The following is a 21,304-nucleotide window of genomic DNA, read 5'->3' on the forward strand; positions in this document are numbered from 1 at the left end:
GGTGAGGGACTATGCCAAGCTGGGTCAGAGAAACCACTGGCACAAGCAAGGTCTATGGCTGGGAACAGGCCTCGCTGGGGAGCTAAGTGTATATCCTGACTAGGCTGTGGTTCCTACTGGTAAGAGTGAGGGCCAGAGTAGGGGCTGTTATCTGGTCTGGACATGGTTGAAGTCTCTTTTGGCACAAGTGTGGACTAGATCTAATATGTGCCAGACTGAGCTAGACTCCAGCACACACTGGTGCTCGTGAGAACAAGGTTTATGTATGACGAACTAGGGTACATCTCTCCCTGCTGAGCTATGTATGAGCTATGTCTGGATGTGGACCATCCTGGGCTGGGCTGTAATACCCAACAGAAAAAAACAGGATGGGTTGAAGGCCAATCAGGAATGGCCACTGTTCCTGCTGAGGCAGGAGATAGACAAAGTAAGGCTGGACCATGAACCTGCTGATCCGGCATTGGGATAAGTTCTCATGGAAGAGCTTGTACAATTCCTCTGTTGGGACACAGTCCCTGCAGGTGAGAGCAAGAATCACAACAGGGAGCAAACTAGACCAGGCCAGGTTATGGTGCCCAAGGGCATACCATTGGCTCAGGTCTGGGGTAAGCCAGGCTGGGCCAGTCCATATCACCCACTGGCAAATCTGAGAGCCAGAATGATATGTGGTTCATGCTGTTCAGGGCCACAACACCACACAATTCACATTAGGGGTGGGACTGGCGGTTGGTTGTACTGGCTAGGCATAGCTCTCAAATATGTGAGCTTGAACTGGGGGCATGCTCGGTCGGGCCAGGCTCTAACACTCAATACCAAAGGTGAACTATGCTATGCCAGACTGGGCCACAGCACATAACCATCACATGTGAAATCCACGGGAAAACAGGCAAACCCAGAAGGGGGCTGCAGGGAGAATTCCTACTGAGCCACTACTCCCAATGGTGAATGTGAGAGCTGGTATTTGGGCAAACCAGTCCAGGCAGGGCTATAACACATGTTGGCCTGCATGTTTAATGGAACAGGGAACATCCAAGGTGGGCAGACTGTACCTATTGGTATGTGTATAAGCCAGAGTGGGTGAGGGTTGGGTTGGATGGGCTTTGTCACAGCATCACCTAGCAGATGATGGATCTGGCAGAAGGGGTGAGGCAAATTATTACAAACTAAACTGCAGAAACTCCTGGAGAGGACAAGATCAAGGAATGAGAGAGAGCCCATAAGGGAAACAGTGAACACCTCTCTAACAGACTGCTACACTCATTGGTTTGTATAGAAGAGAAGGCTGCAGACAGATCTGACCCAGCAATATCAACCACCAACATGTGCATAAGATGATTTGAGTGATGGAATGTTCTGGACCCTCTATTGGCATGCACACACAAGAATTAGGTCTGGGATCACATCAGATCAAGTTTCTTTGGGGACACCACCCCCCCAACCAACTGAATCACTGGATTCAGAACTCCAACCATGAAGAAAACTGCAGGTTCCATGGACTGACAATGGAGGGTATTTGATAGAACCAGGCCTCCGCAGTGGCTTTGATGGAGCAGTGAACAGCATGTTCAGGCACACATGGAGGATATGGCATAACATTGGAGCATTAGAGGATACACTATACCGTAACAGAGCATGAAGAACAGAACAGATCCACTACCCCAGACAAGTGCTGGAGGTGAATAGGTGGGCAAACAGAGACTAGGAGGAACTGTATCAATCTGTGGATTCTGGACACATTTCATTATGCTTGGAATGGTGAGATTGGCAGTAATTCCAAACTGTTGAACTATCAAAACCTCATCAGCACAACTCTCAGAGCATGCTACACATCAGTGATCATGGAATGGTTGGGAGGCTGTGTGTGGCTTCTCCCTTTATCTTCTCCATTTCCCCAGATACAGGAAGAAAAAGAAAGAGACCATGGAAATGGTGATCTCACCTAACTTCCTGTAGCCTTGACCAACCACTCTAAAGAACAATGTAAAAACCACCAAAAATTAAAAAAAAAAAAAAATTAAAAAAAAATTAAACAGTCCCCAATCCACAGAGAATAAAGTATAGTGGTTTTTTTTTTTTAATTCCTAAAAAAAAAAAAACCAATTTACTTACTTAAAAGTGAGAATTACAAAGCAGCAGTCAAAGCCAGCCAGACAGAAAGATCTTCCCTCCACTTGTTTACTCCCTATGGGGCCACAAGAGGCAGCAAGGTCCAGGACAAAACCAGGAGCCTGAACTCCATTCTGATGCTCCACAGGGGTGCAGGTGTCCAAGGAACTGACACATTTTCTGCTATCTCCCAAGCACATTAGCAGGGAAGTAGATCAGAAAGTGAACATCAGGGACTTAGCTAGTTCTTATATGGAATGCTGGCATTGCATTCAGCAGTGTAACATGTTATCTCAAAACATGCCACAGGGATGGTTTAAATAGATCTGGTAATCAAAAGTCAGATTTCTTTTCCCACTGTACCTTCTACTCATCCCATACCTGATATCCAATGATGTTATCTGGTATTTTGTAGAATGTAAATGTCACTGCTGAAAAACTAACCTTGAACCTAGATGGAAAGATACTTACACTACTTTTACAATGTCACTATTCACTTGACAGGATGAATGACAGAAAAACAGATGTTTTGTGCAGTTCTTGTTTTTTTTTTTTTTCTGATTGTGTTTACTAGCTGTGTCTGTGTCAGACTGACTCCAGGTCTCCCTCTTGTATCTCACCTGTGGGTGGGACATATGCAAGGACTTATACCACCACCACATGCTTCTCAGATGCTTGTTAGTAGGAGGCTGGATTGAAAGGGTGGAGTAGGGTGGACTAGAATCATGTGCACTGTAATTATATGCATTCACCCCACCACACTGACACACCCTTACACTGTTTTGTTCATTTTAATACCGCGGTCAACTTATTGCCAATATATCTCAGACAGGGCAAATCACAGTCATCTAGTGGCTTATGTCCTCACCTTGGAACATGCCATGGTTCCATATGGGCGCAAGTTCTAATCCCGGCAGCTCCACTTCCCATGCAGCTCCCTGCTTGTGGCCTGGGAAAGCAGTTGAGGACGGCCCAAAGCCTTGGGACCCTGCACCCATGTGGGAGACCCAGAAGAATATTTGGGCTCCTGGCTTCATTTTGGCAAACACGGGCCATTTCCGTCATTTGGGGAGTGAATCATTGGACAGAAGATCTTCCTCTCTGTCTCTCTTACTCTCTGTATATCTGACTTTGCAATACAAATAAATCTTTTCTAAAAAATAAATCTTTAAAAAAATATATATGTATAAATATAACACAGAAAACCTGGAGAGGAAGTTTCAATCACCTTTCACAGTTGCAATCTTTAGTTATCAAAATTTTACCTTCTTTCTCTCACATTTTTTTTTCATTTTAGCTTAAAAATTATCATCATGCTTCTCAGATACAATGTAAAGCAAGCTGAGAAGTAAACAAACAACTTACTGAAGGTGTGTTGGTGTTCTCCCGCCTGGGAAGCATGGAGCAGGCTGCAGGGCTACACCTGCAAGAGAAGGTGGAGACAGGGAGTTATGCATTGGTCTTGATTGTTCCTAGACTCTTCAGTGGTTCCCACTGTGCTAAGCAACGTCAACTTGGAGGCAGACACAGTGGCTGGAAAATAAATGTCATCAGCTTCCCTGGACAAGAATAGTGCCCTACAAGTGCCAAGAAGGCATCCTTGAAACAGTATCAATAATTTCAATAATTGGCAGTGATTAAAGCAAGTAATCATTAGGTCAATGCAAACAATTACCATTTACTTAAAGCTAATGTTACTGGGACTGGCACTGTAGCCTAGTGACTAAATTCCTCACCTTGCACATACAGAGATCCCATATGTATGCTGGTTTATATCCTGGCTGCTATATTTCCCACCAAGCACCCTGTTTGTGGTCTGTGAAAGCAGTCAAGCACAGAACAATACCTTGTGAGACTGCACCTGTTCAGGAGACTCACAAGAAGCTCCTGCCTCTTGGCTTTCATTTTGGCTCAGCTCTGGCCACTGTGGTGACCTAGGAAATTAGGCAGCAGATGGAAGATCTTTCTGTCTCTGCTACTGTAAATCTGACTTTCCAATGAAAATTTTTAACAAATTAAACAAATCATAATGTTACTGCAAAGCACTAACATTTTTTCAACAACTATTGTTCACATTACAAAATGCCAGAGAAAAACATATTGTCACTAAAACGTATGCTTCAGAAAAATAGCTGGATGGTATTAAGTACTTCAATATTTCTACATTCAAAGTATTTCTCTCTATAACTATATATGACAATTGAATGTAATATTTACTCTATAAAGTTTTCTAGTAATTTTTCCAAATGTAAGTTCCCATCTTCAATGACACTTTCCAGTTCCTGAACCCTCAACAACACTTGACTTTGCCATTTTATTTGACTTAGCCCATAGGACACCCATAAATATGACAGCAACATAATTTGAAAAGTGGTTTTACTTTACCTCATCGAATAGTTACATCATGGCAGCAGCCAAAGATAATCATCAGACTCAAATGAGTGAATGTCATGATACAGGAAGCTGGGTTGCTATTTGGGATAGATCAGATCTGATACCCAAATGCCTTATTTATACCTACTGGCTATGTTAACACTTTCAATGCGGTATCCTGTTACTGTGCCTGGAACACAGTAGGGGTTCCAAGGATGTCCTTGGAAACCTAGATGGATTCCTGTTGATGGACTAAGCATGGCAGAGCCCTGACATCTTGGGAGTGAATCAACCCATTGATGGAACATCTCTCTTCTTTCTACAATTTACCTTTGAAACATATATAGTATTTATGAAAATGATTGCAAAGAAACATACTGTATCGAGAACAACATATTTTTAGTTCATTTTGTGGGTATATCTTGGTGAGTAATAAAGAATTACATTTCAAATTCAATTAAGAGAACTTCACAAAGACACTTGAACAACTGACATTTTTATACATATTTGGGCATTCTATTTCCTTTTTACCCCTCTATTTTATTTTTAATTTTCTAATACTAATCCATGGGCTCTGGGATTTCCTTTATCCCTTGGCTCTGCAATATTCTATGCCGTATGACCAGCAGTGATCTAATACACTACACCACAATACAAGCACCAAAGGTTAGCCTTTTTGACTCTAGCCATTTTTACTGCTAAAAATGTTCTCATGTACCTTAGGTGTCTGATCATATATATTTTTTTAATATCTTCCAACTGATGATTCACTCCCAAAGTAACTGCAATGGCTGGTATGCACTGATGTGAATCCAGGAGCCAGGAAATTCTTCCAGGTCTCCCACACAAGTGCAGGGTCACAAGGCTTGCGGCCATCCTCGACTACTTTCCCAGGCCACAAGCAGAGAGCTGGATGGGGCTACCAGGGTTAGTACTGGTGCATATAGGATCTCGGCATGTTCAATGTGAGGATTTTAGTCTCTAGGCCAGCATGCCGGGTCCTGATTGTAGTTTTTTTTGAAAAAGAATTTATTCATTTTATAGCCCATTCTTCAAAGACAAGCACATTAATATATCCTAACCCAAAAACTGTGGACCTGAAACAATCACTGTAATTCATGTCATTGATGTGTGACCATCCCTTATGGTTTCAATTATATTCAAATGCAAAATACCCTATAGAGGAAAATCAGGTTTAATGCAGATTAGAGTTTGACCTAGTAAAAGGCACCTGAAAATTTTGAAATAATTTATTGCATCCATTTACAATGTTAAAAATCACCTAAGAACTCACCACAAAATTACAAATTATATTCCTTGTTTTTTCAATTATGACCATCACCATCAATTGTTTTTCTGCAAAGCCTTTCCTTTTCCTACCCCATTTTAAAAATTATATTTTTGACAATCTTTACATAGTTAATTAGGATAAAAATGTTCAAGGGCTTCATGTATCTGAGGTAAAGGGGGATTTTAAGGGAGAATCCCCAACCAGTCTCCCACCCAACCCAGGTCCCAAATGTGTGGCATGCTCCGAGGGTCTTGCTCAAGTGGTTTTGATAGTTCAACAATTCTGAATCGCTGCCAATTTCACCACTTCAAACACAAAGAAATTGCTACAGAATCCACTGATTGACATAGTCCTTCTTAGAGTCTATGTTTGTGCAGTTTTTTCTCTGCCAACATACAGCTGAGGCACACACCACCATCAATTTTTAGCTACTTTTACCTTGTAAAAACTGCTGGAGTTAATCATAGTGGCAAACTTTCTGCTAGGGAGCAACACAACCCAGAGTGCCTGTCTGAAAGAAAGCACCATGACTGATTCCATTCTACCTGCCTGCACAAATCCACCCTGAGGAATCACTGAAATATGAAGTTCAAGTAGACATTTCAGTTATGTTGAATACTTAGATTTAACACATAGCTTCCAGCTAGTAACAAATATTTATTTATTTGAAATGCAACAGAGCTTACATCTGGTGGTTCAGGCTAACCACACTTATAAGAGCCAAGCTTAGTCAAGCCAAATTTAAAAAGGAAGAACTCTTTTGTTACAGATTATTATTACTCTACTGCTACTACTACTACTACTACTACTACTACTACTACTACTATTATTATTATTATTATTATTACTATCATTTGGAAAGTCAGGTATACAGATGAGTTAAGCCTAAGCTAGAAATGAGGGATTCTATCCATGCTCCCCGAGGGATAGTTAGAAACCCAGTTTGGTGGCATAGTTTTGCTGTCTATCCAAGGAAGCTGTAATTAGAAGTAGCCATATCCCGAGCTAGCAATCTTGAAGGATAACATGCACATCTATATAACTTAATAAACTAGCTGTGATGCCATACATGCCTCATTAGTTCCCAATTTTAACTTAATCTAATATGGTACAAGAATCTGAATAGGGAACCAGCTTCTGAGAGTAATTTCTCTCCATGCTCTCTGTCCTGGCCTCTAAAAAACACACAACAAGATGGCACCAGCATCCATGGTTAAGCATCCACCATCGGTTTTGTCGCCCAATATGGATGCTGCTTCAACTTGGGCTGCTGTCCGTACAATCCAGCTCCCTGCTAATGGCTAGCAAAGAAGTAAGGATGGTCCAATCCTTGAGCACCTGTGCTTGTGTTGGAGGGCTAGGATAAACACCAAGCTCCTAACTAGCACCAACCACCTTCAGCTAGTGAGGACAGTTAGGGAGGGAACCACCAGATGGAAGATTCCTCTCTGTCTCTGCTTCTTTCTGTTTCTTTTTCTGTAATGCTGCCTTTCAAAAAAATACATTTTAAAAGAATGTTTATTTCAAAGAAAAAAAAAAAAAAAGGAAAGGAAAGAAAAGAAAGGAAAAGACAAGACCAGTCCTCTCGGGACTTCTCCCTAATACCTTTAATACTTCCAATCCAATGTCACTGCAAATGTACTTGTTCTATAGAGATTCACCCATAGTGGACGCTGCATATGGTGAAGATGGGATCTAGGTGTCCTCAGGATCATTAAGAGCCTCATCACCCTGGCAGGCCCTGGGCCCATACCTCTCAGCACCACTAAGCCTGAGCATGGTTCTAGCAACAGGCAACTGAGCACAGGAAAAGCAGAGATGTCATCTTCTGGCAGTCAGCAGGAGGTGGAGGGCTGGTTTCTCAGTTGCAATTGCCTGGAGTGCAGTTCAGGGAGCAACCAGTTCGAGGGTCAAATAACACTAAGTCTCCCTGCCTTGGTCAAATCTTTTACTTCAAATATGCTTCTTTTTAAAAGAAGGTAATGCCAGAAACTATGTTAACTGAGAATGTTTCAAAATGCCTTAGGTTCCTTTAGAAAAGGATGCACATGGACACAGGAAACACCACGTGAGGGTACAGGAAGGTGGAGGCTGTGAGTCGGCCAGGGAGAGACCTCAGCAGAAACCAAATCTATTACCACCTTGCTCTTAAATATCCAATCATTACAAACACAAGAAATGAATTACTATGATTCAAGACAGACATTCTATAGTGTATTTTTATGGCAACTACAGTACACTCTTATTTTCCACTATACTTCTTATTGCCAATAAGAAAGAACCCACCATCAGAGCAATATAGAAACCAAAGGTTATGACTTTAGATACCTAACACTTAAAATAACAACAGCAACAACAAAGTCAAATAAGCAACTTAATTACTGATCTCAAAGTCCCAGAAATATTTAAAGAACAAGACAACAAAACAAAACAAACAAACAAACAAAAAAACAATCTAGGAGTAGTTAAAGAAAATTCAAAATAATGATTGGTGAAGAAATGAATAAACTGTATTAAGCAATATTGAAGACATTGGAAACACTAAATTTTTTAAAGACAAAATTAATAAACCTTTAGCAAGATTAAGAAAAATTAGGGCTCTGCATTGTAGAATAGCAGCTAAAGTCCTCTCCTTGCAAGTGCCAAGATACCCTATGGGCACCAGTTCTAATCCCGGCAGCCCTGCTTCTCATCCAGCTCCCTGCTGTGGCCTGGGAAAACAGTCCGGGACGGCCCAAAGCCTTACAATCTTGGACCTGTGTGGGAGACCCAGAAGAAGCTCCTGGTTGATGCTTATGGATCAGTGCTGTTCATGCTGCTGTGGCCACTTGGGGAGAGAATCAAAGGATGGGAGACATTCTTCTCTGTCTCTCTACCTCTTTGTATATCTTATTTGCAATAAAAATAAAATCCAGGGCCATGTGCAGCGGCCTAGTGGCTAAAGTCCTCGCATTGAAGGCACCAGGATCCCATATAGGCACCGGTTCTAATCCCGGCAGCCCCACTTCCTATCCAACTCCCTGCTTGTGGCCTGAGAAAGCAATTGAGGATGGCCCAAAACATTAGGATCCTGGACCTGTGTGGGAGACCCAGAAGTGCTCCAGGCTCACGGCTTCAGATTGGCACAGCTCGGGCTGCTGCGGTCACGTGAGGAGTGAATGAGCACAAGGAAGTTATTTCTCTCTGTCTCTCCTAATCTCTGTCTCTCCTAAAAATAAATCTTAAAACTAAAAAAAATCTAAAAAAAGAAAGAAAAAAGTAGATTTAAGTACATGAAGTAGAAAATGAACACATTAAAACTGCACTCACAGAAGTATAGTGGATCAGGGCTATCTGGACCAAGTGGGTTCTGCCACTGCTTGTGATGTGACCCTCCCCTGTTGATGCCACTCCAAGTCCTGGCTGCTCCATTTCTGGTCCAGGTCCCTGCTAATGCATGTTGGAATTCAGAGGATGTCCCAAGGGCTTGAGTCCCTGTGCTGATGTGGGGGAACTGGAAAAATCTAATTATTGCTGGTTTCATCCTGGTCCTGCTTTAGTCATTGCCGTCACTTGCAGAGGGATAAAGCAAATGGAGATCTTGCATTCTAACTGTCTCTCTTCCTCTATAACTCTGCCTTTCATACTGACAAAATTGATCTTTTTTTTTTTTTGAAAAAAAAAAAGGAATACAATAGATCGCTAGGGATTACCAACACTAATTATAAACTAATAAGTTCATCATTTCTGGATACTTAGTATTAGCCTACGAAAGTGCTTCAGAAAGACATTAAAAGCTGACAAAACTAACAGTAGTAACAATGAATCAGAAATAAATTAAAAAAAAAAAAGAAAATCTCTTCAAACCAAAGGTCAACAGCAGGTGTTTCCAATTCTAAATTATACCAAAGTCACAACAAATTTTCTAGAAGTACTGTAAAAAATTGAAAGGGAAAAAAAGCAGTTCCAAATTTATCCTGGGCCTAACAATATTTAGATTCCAAAACTAGACTGAATCAACAGTGGGTGACTTAACTTGCATCGGACTGTGTTTCAAATTGAGAAACATGATGTAATTGCTCAGTCAAAATGCAATCTCCATTGTAGTATGATTAGACTTCAGTGTATTTATTTCTTAATGCTTCTTCTGAAATAACTTCATGCCCCGGAAGTCTAGACTAAAAAATCATTAACCAGTATGCAGGATAAAAATAAAGCTAAAAATCCTAACATAATACACATAAAGTGAATTCAACACACCAATAAATGCACACATGATAACCAAAGCTCATCTAGTCCAAGGATGTAGAAAATGGGGCAACAAATGCAAATCAACATACCAAATGCTTCACATAAGCAGGATGAAGGATAACATTATCAAAACCATCTTACTGAAAACATTCAGTAAAATGCTACATTTATTTCATAATATTGTGCATACATAAGTTGAGACAAATATTCAAAGATGCCTCAACTGAGGTATATTGACATATTTCTTTCAAGATACGCAATCAAATACGAATGCCAACATTTCACTGTTATTAAATATTTTCCCAAAGAAAGTAAATAAGAGAAGGAAATAAAATGCACAGAAATTGGAATAAAGAGACTCAACTTTATTTGCTTTTGAATGCTTTTTTCCTGATTTTGATAATTAAACTTAATGAACACCAAGACTGTATTCAGCTATTAAAAATAAAATATTCTTATTTGCTGCAAAAGAGGTGAAACTTGACATGATAAACTCAGGAAAATGTACAAATAGATCTATCTATCTATCTGTGCTGCTCTGGTGCCAGCAACAAGAAAACTGCCCCAGACCCTTAGGAGGAGCTTCACTGAGGACTCAGCTGGGCGCTGGAGACGCTGTTGCTCAAGTCAAAACATACCTTCACATAAAGAAAAAGGAAATCCTGCCCAACATGAAGGTCAAACTGTCCTGGGCACTCCCCCCTCCTCACTGCACAATGGGTTCAACTGGGAGGCCTAGTGTTCAAGGTCAGTGCTGCAGAGTGAGGACCCCAAGGGCCCCCTCCTGGCCCCCACCCACCCTGGGGACTCAGGAGATGCTCTCACACACTCACCCTTCCCAGCTTCTCACGAGTCGGGGGTCCTGCAGAGGCTCCTGCGGGGAGGGAGCTCACAGGGCAGCACTGGCTCAGCCACCTGCGCCTCTCCGCCAGCACAACCAGCAACATGGCTATGGCAGCGCCCACAACAACCTCCTGCCTGCTGCCACAGGGCTTCCTGGGAGTACCTGATTGGATCGCTCCCACAGACCTTGACTATGCAGGACGTCACAATGTGCAGCCAATCACAATGGGCACTCAGGTTGGATTCTGGAGGGAGGGGAAGTGAGGGGATGGCTTCACCTCAGGCTGGGAGTGGCCTCCTCTCTTGCAGCTTGAGCCTTCCAACAGCAGGGGCCGCTGTCGCCTCTCACATCAGTCCACCTCCTGGCCTCTCCTTCCCTCTCTGCTTCATGTTCAAGTTTGGTAACCCAAATATAGATGACAAGAGGCTGCAGATACACCTCACCGAATTTTCATTAGTTTCTGGGACTTTTCTTCTTTATATTGCCATTTTTTTATTAGTTCATTGCATATTTTAAACTGCAGAACAGAATGTTTGAAAATATTATATACACATTTAAGACTCTTTTATTCTACTCATGTTTATTTCACGATTTGTATATTTTTATTTTCATAGTGTTCCATATCTGTTTCTTATTAGTACATATTAATTTGATTCTCTATCTTGATCTCCTGCCCAACCCATCTTGCTTGAATCTCTCCGCTGTTTAAATTTGGCTTTCCACGAAAGTACCATTAGTGTTCATTGATAGTTTTGCTGCTTAAAACTTGACAATTCGGCTGCCATTTCTTTTCTGTGTTTAATTTCCTGATTACACATTCATAACAATTTGTGAGAAATAAAGGGAGAAGAGGGCGTCTCCCTATTTAATCTAGGAAAAAAAAAACCTGTAGTGTTACATGTGGATATACTATATTTATTTCCTGTTATGCATGGTATATGTATTTATTACTTGGTTTCCATAATGTGTGGCTTTTGGTTTTTTATTTATAACATATTTTTTGTAAGAATTTAAAAAAATTATATTGGAATGTCAGATATACAGAAAGGAGGAGACAGAAGGGAATATCTTCCTTCTGCTGATTTGCTCTCAAAGTGGCCACGATGGACAGAGCTGTGCCTGTGTGAAGCTAGGAGCCCAGAGCTTCTTCCCAGTCTCCACATCGATACAGGCTCTCATGGCTTGGGCCATACTCAACAGTTGCACAGCCACAGACAGGAAGAAGGATGGGAAGTCGGGCTGCTGGGATAAGAACTGGTACCCAAATGCAATCCCGCCACCTACAGGGCAAGGGCCTAGGCCACTAGGCTACTACACCAGGTCCTGTTTTAAAGCATATTACTCTTAAGTATTTCACAATATCCTCTCATAATCTTGAGATAGATTAAAAGTTTTATGAAAGATGATGATTATATCGCATAATTGTTTGTATTTCTGAAATTGATTATTTACATGGCATTTTATTTTTTAATGATGCCCACTAATTTATTTGGATATTTAGTTATTTATTGAAAACACAGATTTACATAGAGAAGAAGAGACAGAGAAAAAATGCTTGAATCTGCTTGTTCCCTTCACAAGTGGACACAATAACCAGAACTGAGTTGATGAGAAGCCAGGAGCCTCATCCAGGTACTCCATGTGTGTGCTCAGGGTCCCAAGGCTTTGGGCCATCATCTATTGCCTTCAAAGTCCACAGCAGGGAGCTAGATGGGAAGTGGAGCTGCCGGGCCATGCACTGGTACACATATGGGATTTCAGCAACGCAAGCAGAGGATTTAGCAACTGAGCCATCATGTCAGATCCTTAATTTTTGATAATTTTGTTAATGGATTGCCACAATGGCTGGTTTTCAGTATATACAACCAAACTCATTGGAGGCTATAAATGGATCCCCACCTACTGTGCTGGTTTTTGTGACATGTTCTATATTTCTTTCTGTGTTTTACAAACTTATGCAAGCCTTGTCTGCCTCTTCATATCTTGAACCCTATATGCCTGTAGCTAGGCCTGGTTTTCTGTATCTCTGATCTTATTCCTGGGACTATAGGTTATCTGCAGTTTCAACATCTCACATGAAGCTGGCCTGTGTTCATCCTTGCAGTTTGTCATTATAGAAATCTATCATTTGTGCCTGGCACAGTAGCCTAGTGGCTAAACGTCCTTGCCTTGCACTAGCAGGGATACAAATTGAGCAATGGCTCTTGTCATGGTGGCCCCAGTTCCCATCCAGCTCCCTACTTGTGGCCTGGGAAAGCAGTGGAGGATGGTCCAAAGCCTTGGAAATCTAACCTTTGTGGGAAACGTAGAAGTTCCTAGCATCTGGGTTAGGATCAGCTCAGCTCTGGCTATTGCAGCCACTTGGATATTCCTTGTGACTACAGCAGAAGCCAGCTGCCTGTAAAGCAATATTATGGGGGGGGGGGGAGAATTGCAGGGCCTATAAAACCATGTCACATAATGCAATGTAATCAAAAAAAAAAAAAAGAGAGAGAAAAATGTAATGCAACAACAAGGTGGAGAAATCTACCAGAGGAAGAGGGTACTGGGAGCAGTTGGGGCATCCACAGAGCCTATGAACCTGTGTCACATAATGCAATGTAATAAATAATACATATTATAATATATATATATATATAATAACAAAAAAGAAAGAGTATTGTGAAAAACTAAAAAAAGCAATATTATTTACTCTGACCAATAATTGATATTTCCCTCCACCCTCTCCCATCTCTCTAAGTCACACTGGGCTCCACCTACTTCTCACATCTCACTCCTTCCTTCACCCTCCTCTGTCTGAAGTTCCCTAGCTAGCTTTCCTCACTGAGAACCTGAGCGGCCACAACCACTTCTCCCCCTCCTCCTCCCTCTTCCTCTGCTTGAAACTAGTTTTTCCAAGATTTAAGCTTTTTTTTTTCTCTTTTGTAGACTTCACCCACACCCACCCCTAATCCAGAGGGATGGGGTACAGGACAAGCTAAGTAACAACTACTTACAAACAAAACAAAACAAAAATGTTACTTCCCAAACAGGTTCAGTAAATTCCTGGAAGAGAGCCTTCCCAAAGCAATGCATATTCAACTACAGATTTCTACACCTTAAATTTTGATTTAAACAGAGCAATATTTGTTAAATGTGAACTTAAGAATACCTAGCCTCTTGTATCCTATGAACAATGTTTGTACCTGGTTAAATGCAACCTTTGACGCAATCTCTAAATATGTAGCCATTATATCAAGGATAAACTGGCATTAAATTAAACTCTATCGCACTGTTACATTGTTCCAAGCTAATAGGGGAACTCACGTTCTCTATCTTGTAGATTTTATATTAGTATGCAAAATGGTTACATGCATGGTAATATGTTCTTGATGAGGAAGACTTTGAAACAAAAATAATCTATACATGACAGAGTTGATGATAGTCCTTAAGGTATAACTTGTAGCATTTTCTAAATAGTTACCATTGACACATGAAATTGAAGTCTGATTCTGTGATAAATAAACTACGTTTTACAATATACATGTTATTGCAACATCTCCTTTTAAATGCTCTTTATGGCAGCAACCTGAGGACCCAAGCTGCCCACCAGCCACTCTTCCAGGGCCAAACTAGACAAGCTGGTGCACTCTGCACCCACTGTCTGCCTGTCATCTGATTCACTGCCAAGTCATCCTTGCTGGTGTCCCTGTTTTCACAGGACGATAGTCATTGCCTCCATGGCCAGTCCCAATTGTGCTCTATAGAGGGCGCACCTCTAACTGATGCCCTCCACTGCCCCACTTGCTCATCCAGGGCCAGGCTTGGTGAGCAGGTTTGAGTGCGACTCTAGCCCATGAGCACTGCCACTCCATCCACCAGCTGCTGCTGAGAGCCAGGCAGGCTTAGCCAGCGGTCCCACTCCCTCAGCAGGCAGTGCACCCATAGCCATTCCAGGGTTTGGCCCGTTCTGCAGGCCCCAGTCTGCATACCTGAGTCCCCCACCCCATAGCCTCACCAGAACTCCCAGTGGGTTCTCCCACACCCCTGGCCTGCTGCAAGCTGCTCCAGGGCCAGGCTGGCTGGGCAGCTCCAACACTCACTTCTAGGCTGCCCACCCCCACAGACTTCCTGCTGCTCCGGGACAAGGCAGGCTAGAGTTGCAAGGAATTTGGAGCAAAACAATGCAGCAACCTGTTTCTTGTTTCACATGAAACAGTTTTCATGCAGAGAACTCCAGTTTGCAAAGCAGGATTTATTTCATAAGAGGAAGGAAAATGGCTTCTGTCCCAGTGGCAGGAGGGACTCCAAGAGAAAAGACCCAAGAAAATCTAGGAAATGGTGTCTTTTCAGCACCATGCTAGCGGGATCACAAGAGTCACCCCAGTAGAGAGAAAGAAACTCCAGAAAAGACAGTGAGGCTTGGAACTTCCTTCTGCCACTAATGTGAGGTAGGCAACTGGCTCATGGTCATGAGCTTGGAAGCCACGCCCACCCCGACATCTCGGCATTCTCTTCTGCACACCTGTGATGCTCCTTTACAAGCACCAAACCTGAGAGGGGCAGAATTGCATTGTTATAGCATCACTTCCTTCGCAAGCCCCCATGAAGGCCCATGAGAGGGAGGGGCTCAAACTTTTGGTCACGTGCTTCCCTAACACTTGTACTCCGACTTGTTCTCTGGCTTCCCATGGAAAAACTGCGAGGACAAGTAGTCCTGGAGTATGAACTCTGTGTGTCTGTATTCACCCTCTGTTCACTGCTTAGAGGGAACAGTAAATATGCTAATGCTAAGATGCTTTGTATTTCGTTTTTTATTATTTATTTATTTATTAAAGATTTATTTTATTTTATTACAAAGTCAGATATACAGAGAGGAGGAGAGACAGAGAGGAAGATCTTCCGTCCGATGATTCACTCCCCAAGTGAGTTGCAACAGCCGGTGCACCCCGATCTGAATCCGGGAACCTGGAAAATCTTGCGAGTCTCCCATGCGGGTGCAGGGTTCCAAAGCCTTGGGCCATCCTCGACTGCTTTCCCAGGCCACAAGCAGGGAGCTAGATGGGAAGTGGAGTTGCAGGGATTTGAACCGGCGCCCATAGGGATTCCAGGGTGTTCAAGGTGAGGACTTTAGCCGCTAGGCCACACCACTGGGCCCTCTTTTTTTTTTTTTAGCACAAAGTCAGATATACAGAGAGGAGAAACAGAGAGGAAGTTCTTCCATCCGATGATTAACTTGCTGAGTGACCACAATGGCTGGTGCTGAGCCAATCCAAAGACAGGAGATGGGAACTGTTCTGAGTCTCCCACTTAAGTGTAGGGTCCCACAGCTTTGGACCATGTTTGACTGCTTTCCCAGGCCACAAGCAAGGAGCTGAATGAGAAGCCAGGTTGCCAGGTTTAGAACCGGAGCCCATGGGTAATACCAGCGCATTCAAGTCGAGGACTTTAGACACTAGGCCACTGCGCTGGGCCCTGCTTTGTATTTCTAATTTACATATTTTCAAGAGTTGCAGGATAGGTGAGGCCTGGCAGTAATGGAATGTGGGCTGAGAAACCAGGGAAGGTGGATGTCTGCTGCTTTGTCAGTGTGTCCCTGTATGTCTCTTGGAATAACTTATATTGCTGGGAAAGCGGGAACGTAGGTCTTCATTTTCATGGGTGAGCTTCAGGGTAATGCCTCTTGGTGTTTCAGGGTAAAACCTCTTGGTGTTTCCTTTCAGACTGGATTGTCACATGGACTTGTGATTTGCTAATTTCAAGTGGGCCCCATAATCACCAATCTTGGCTTACAAAGACTCCTTAAAACACGCTAGATAGTCTGGAGTGGTCTTGCTTGCACCCCACAACACCATCCTGAACCAGAATGCTCAAGTGCAATTCCTTTGACAAGGACCAGAGCTGAGATTTGGGGGAGCTGGGGTGAGCCCTGTCTCACTGCTTTGGATGTGGCAACAGCTCTAAGAGATGGGGATTGATTTGCTGATTCTATCCTTTTGTTCCCTCCCAAAGAAGAGTTGCTCCAGGAAGGATAAGGAAATAGGGGAAAACCCAGTTCTTACAGTTTACAAGATAATTTTACCAGGTACCAGGGGATTCGAACTGCCTACTGTGCAGTCTGACTCCTCACATACTCCTCCAGTGCTTTTAAGCACACACCAGCCCTCTGCTTGTTCCAGGGCAGGCAGGCTAGGACAGCCTCCCCTTTCATTAAGCATGCCTGCCCCGCTGCCAAGCTTGTTGCTTAAAGGCCACAGGAGCTCTGGCAGTGCCCACCATACCCCCAGCCTGCCTGCTGTGGCTATAAGGCCAGGCCTTCTGAAAACACCCTAGGTTTGATTGGAGTGATCTTGCCCACACCCCAAAAACATTGCTAGTGCTTCAAGACAGGAAGATAGCCTTTGCTAATCTCTTCAATTACTTACTTCACTCATTTACAATAAATAAGTGAATTAATAATAAAAGGTATGTTCATTCTGCCGGGCAAAAAGACATTGGAAAATCCTGGAGATGAGTTTTGAGTGTAACACATGGGAAATCGATGTACAGGACAGCACCTCCAAATACAACAGAGAAGCAGGGACTGTGATGAAGGACAGTGGACAGAATTGGACATCAGTGATTCCTGCAGCTGCACCTGCTCATATCTAATGTTTCCCCCTCGTACATGTGCCAAACCCTCTGTGCTGTTATGTGAATTATTTCATTTTTAATACTCACAGGAACTGCATGAGGTCAAAACTACTTACTTTACACCAAAGAAATACAAGTTAGGGCCCACTTTTTTCCAATAAGAGACCAATAAAGAAGTCCACATCCCATGTTGGAGTTCTTAGGTTTGATTGCATGCTCTGAATCTAGCTTGTTGCTATTACACGCTCTGGGGAGGCAGACTCAGTGTTCAAAATGTTAGCTGCTGCTGGGCTCCACACACCCAGATTGAGTTCCTGGCTTTCAGCTCTGGCCAGCTCTGGCATGCCAGTCATGTGAACAGTGAGCCAGCAGGTGGAAGAACTCTGTTGTATTATCTCTGTCTTCCTCTCACATAAGTATTAACAAACTGAGATTTAAGAAAGAAGAGTTGCTGAGTGTCTGCCAGGCTCCCTGGCATGTCAGTGGCCTTCATTCCTGACTGGCTGTGGGGCAGTGCTGAAATCAATCAGGAGACGACCCAGCGGCTCCTGGAGGAGAATGATCAGCTCATCCGCTGCATCATGCAGTACCAGAACAAGGGCCAAGCCCACGAGTGTGTCCAGTACCAGCATGTGTTACATAGAAATTTCATTTATCTAGCTACCATTACAGATGCCAATCCAGCCAGTACCTCACAAGCCAAATAACCTTCCAGTTGGCTATTGTGAAAAGAAGCCAATATAATCCCTCTCCTACAAAATGGACACAAAATCTTTGCGAATTCAACTACTCAGAATGTGAATGAAATCCCTATTGTAAAAATATGAAGATTAGGGCCCGGCGGCATGGCCTAGCGGCTAAAGTCCTCACCTTGAAAGCCCCAGGATCCCATATGGGCGCCGGTTCTAATCCTGGCAGCTCCACTTCCCATCCAGCTCCCTGCTTGTGGCCTGGGAAAGCAGTCGAGGACGGCCCAAGGCTTTGGGACCCTGAACCCGCGTGGGAGACCCGGAAGAGGTTCCTGGTTCCCGGCTTCGAATCGGCACGCACTGGCCCATTGCGGCTCACTTGGGGAGTGAATCATCGGACGGAAGATCTTCCTCTCTGTCTCTCCTCCTCTCTGTATATCTGACTTTGTAATAAACTGAATAAATCTTTAAAAAATATGAAGCTTAATAACTTAATTATGTTTTCAATGTAAACACTGATTTTCATAATCAAGCAGAACCCTCAAGAGATTGGCTCAGATGTTGTCTTTCCTGAAACCAAAGTACGTTTGGAAACGACGGGCATCGTCATGGCCACATTTTTGTTGCACCTTAAGAAGTTTCAGCTGGGTTTGTGTGGTCAGACTCTGGCCTTGCCAAATGGACATGCCATTGTGCCTTCCTTCCTGCCAGTTTGTAAATACACACCCCTGACTGTTTTCAGGCTTGAAATAAAGCTTGCTTTTCCAGAAAAAAAAAAGTAAGATGAGTAATTTGCCCATGGTATATAATCAGTAAGTGGCAATGTGAGATGAACTTTCACTATTAAAATTTCATTTTAATCCCATTTTATACTACTTTCTAATCACTGAAGGGAAGAAAATGGTCACATCAGGCAAGTGACCCCCAACACAAACACACAGCTATACTGAAGCAACATCCAGACTGCAGAGACCAAGAGATCAAACAAGGTAAAGTTCAGTACATTGGTGGTAAGAGAACAACTGCTGGGTGGGAGACCCTGGAGGTGCTCCTGGCTCCTGGCCTTGGATCAGCTCAGCTCTGGCTGTTGCTGCCACTTGAGAAAAAGAACCAGTTGATGAAAGATTTTTCTTTCTCTCTCTCTGTAATCTGACATTCCAACAAAAACAAATCTTTAAAACAAACACCACCAGTGATGTTACTATGATTCTCCCATAAAACACACACAAACACACACACATGTTCCATCACTCTCTCTGCTCTATATTTATCTATATCTATATATATAGAGAGAGATATAAAGTTATAGATAGATAGATAGATAGATATAGATATAGATATACCAGCCTCCTTTGAGTCCTGTATGGATATATAGATATAACTATATAGATAGATAGATATAGATATATAGCAGAAAGCTTGACAGAAAGAAAACACTTTGTCCCAAAGCACTTGAATGGAATGGGAGAACAGTTACTTGCATTTCTTCCCTGCTGTGGATGTGCACATCACACAGATCCAGACTGCACAGCACCAAGTGGCCCATCAGGCTCTGTGTTGGCCCTTCTTGCACTGGCACAGCACTACCCACCACTCCTGGAGACTTTAAGGGAAGTTCTAAAATAACAGCTTCTTTTTTTGTTTGCTTGCTTGTTTCTTTCTTTAATGGTACTGTTACTGACCGCCTGCCCGCTGCTGGAATAATATCAGCAAATTGTTCAGAATTGTAATAGAAACTTTATTGGAAAATCCACTCCTGGGCCCCCTTTACGCAGAAGGGAAAGAGCAGGGAGGCGAAAAGGGCAACTGAGATACAGGCGGAGGAGTTTTATAACCCCCCGACACATGGGCAGGGAAAGGGACTGTCCGTGCCCCCAACTATGTAAGGAATGTCCATTCAGGTGTGCCACTGGTCAGTTGGAATCCCGTCAGGTTAGTGCCGTAACTGGCTCCTGTGGCACCTTGGTTCCAGGCTGAAGCCTGGGAAATACGTCAGGCTGGAGCAGACCAGCACCTGTCTCCAGTGCCCTGGGCAGCCATCAGGTACCTTGAGAATCTGATATGTGGGTCAAAGAACCCCACCTTTTTAAAAAGATTTTATTTATTTTTATTGCAAAGTCACATATACAGAGAGGAAGACAGACAGGAAGATCTTCCAATCAATGCTTCACTCTCTAAGTGACCACAATGGCCGGTGTTATGCCGACCTGAAGCCAGGAGCCAGGAACTTCCTCCAGGATTCCCACACAGGTGCTAGGTCCCAAGGCTTTGAGTCTTCCTCAAATGCTTCCCCAGGCCACAAGCAGGGAGTTGGATTGGAAGTGAGCTGCTGGGATTAGAACCTGCGTCTGTATGGGATCCTGGCGCATTCAAGCCGAGGATGCTAGCTGCTAGGCCATTGCACAGGGCCCAAAATAATAGCTGCTATACAATCCCTCTGAGCCTGTACTAATCCTCCACCAGCCTCACAACCACAACCTGCTGGCCCCCCGGCAATGAGTTCTACAGTTGTGGGGCTAGGAATTGCTGCCTAGGTAACTCCACGTTCAGCCCACTATACTTCTGGGTTGCAATTCAATCCTGAACACTCCCAACGACACAGTAACATTTCCTTTGAAGGTAAGCGAGGGTACTGAGACCTGGTAGTTTGGGGGAGAGGGACCAAATGATCTTCATGAGTCAGACTGATAATATCAGCCTCCTTTGAGTCCTATGTAGAACTTGTTATCACTGAACAATGTTGAGCACTGAACACCAGTCCATGCAAAAGCTAAGCCTGGGGGCTGGGTGGTTGTCTAGCAGGATCAGATCTTAGTACCTGACAGAATGATGGATAAGGATATGGGTCACATTGGGCAGGGCCATAACATTAACCAGCACATAAGAGAACGATTTCCAGGATAGATTCTGTGGAGCATGTAGACCAAACCCTGTGGAAATACTAGTCCCATGTAGGCCAAACCCTGTGGAAATACTAGTCCCACTGGTTAGCTCAAGAGTTTGGGCAGTGATGGACTAAGCTAGGTGTGATCAAGGAGCCTGCCATCACTCATGGGTAAAGGAATCAACAACAGTGTGGGCTGGTAAAGGCAGCAGCACTCAAATGTGCATCCTAAATAGGGTGTGGGGTGGTCCAGGCTACAATGTTCACCAGCTCAT

The 21,304-nt window shown here is 43.2% G+C and overlaps 1 protein-coding gene across 1 annotated transcript; it reads left to right on the forward strand.

Moving 5' to 3' along the window:
* Positions 1-17,928: 17,928 nt before the first annotated feature.
* On the forward strand, positions 17,929-18,163 carry LOC131482918 (SS18-like protein 2). Its single transcript, XM_058679149.1, has one exon. It carries the CDS (start codon positions 17,933-17,935, stop codon positions 18,161-18,163), a length of 231 nt encoding a protein of 76 aa, XP_058535132.1. The 5' UTR covers positions 17,929-17,932.
* Positions 18,164-21,304: the final 3,141 nt, after the last annotated feature.

This window comes from Ochotona princeps, chromosome 21, assembly GCF_030435755.1.
Source record: "Ochotona princeps isolate mOchPri1 chromosome 21, mOchPri1.hap1, whole genome shotgun sequence".
Taxonomy (NCBI): domain Eukaryota; kingdom Metazoa; phylum Chordata; class Mammalia; order Lagomorpha; family Ochotonidae; genus Ochotona; species Ochotona princeps.

Bases quoted from the DNA above. Each gene is read 5' to 3' on its own strand.
- LOC131482918 (XM_058679149.1), top strand. From the start codon at position 17,933: ATGTCAGTGGCCTTCATTCCTGACTGGCTGTGGGGCAGTGCTGAAATC.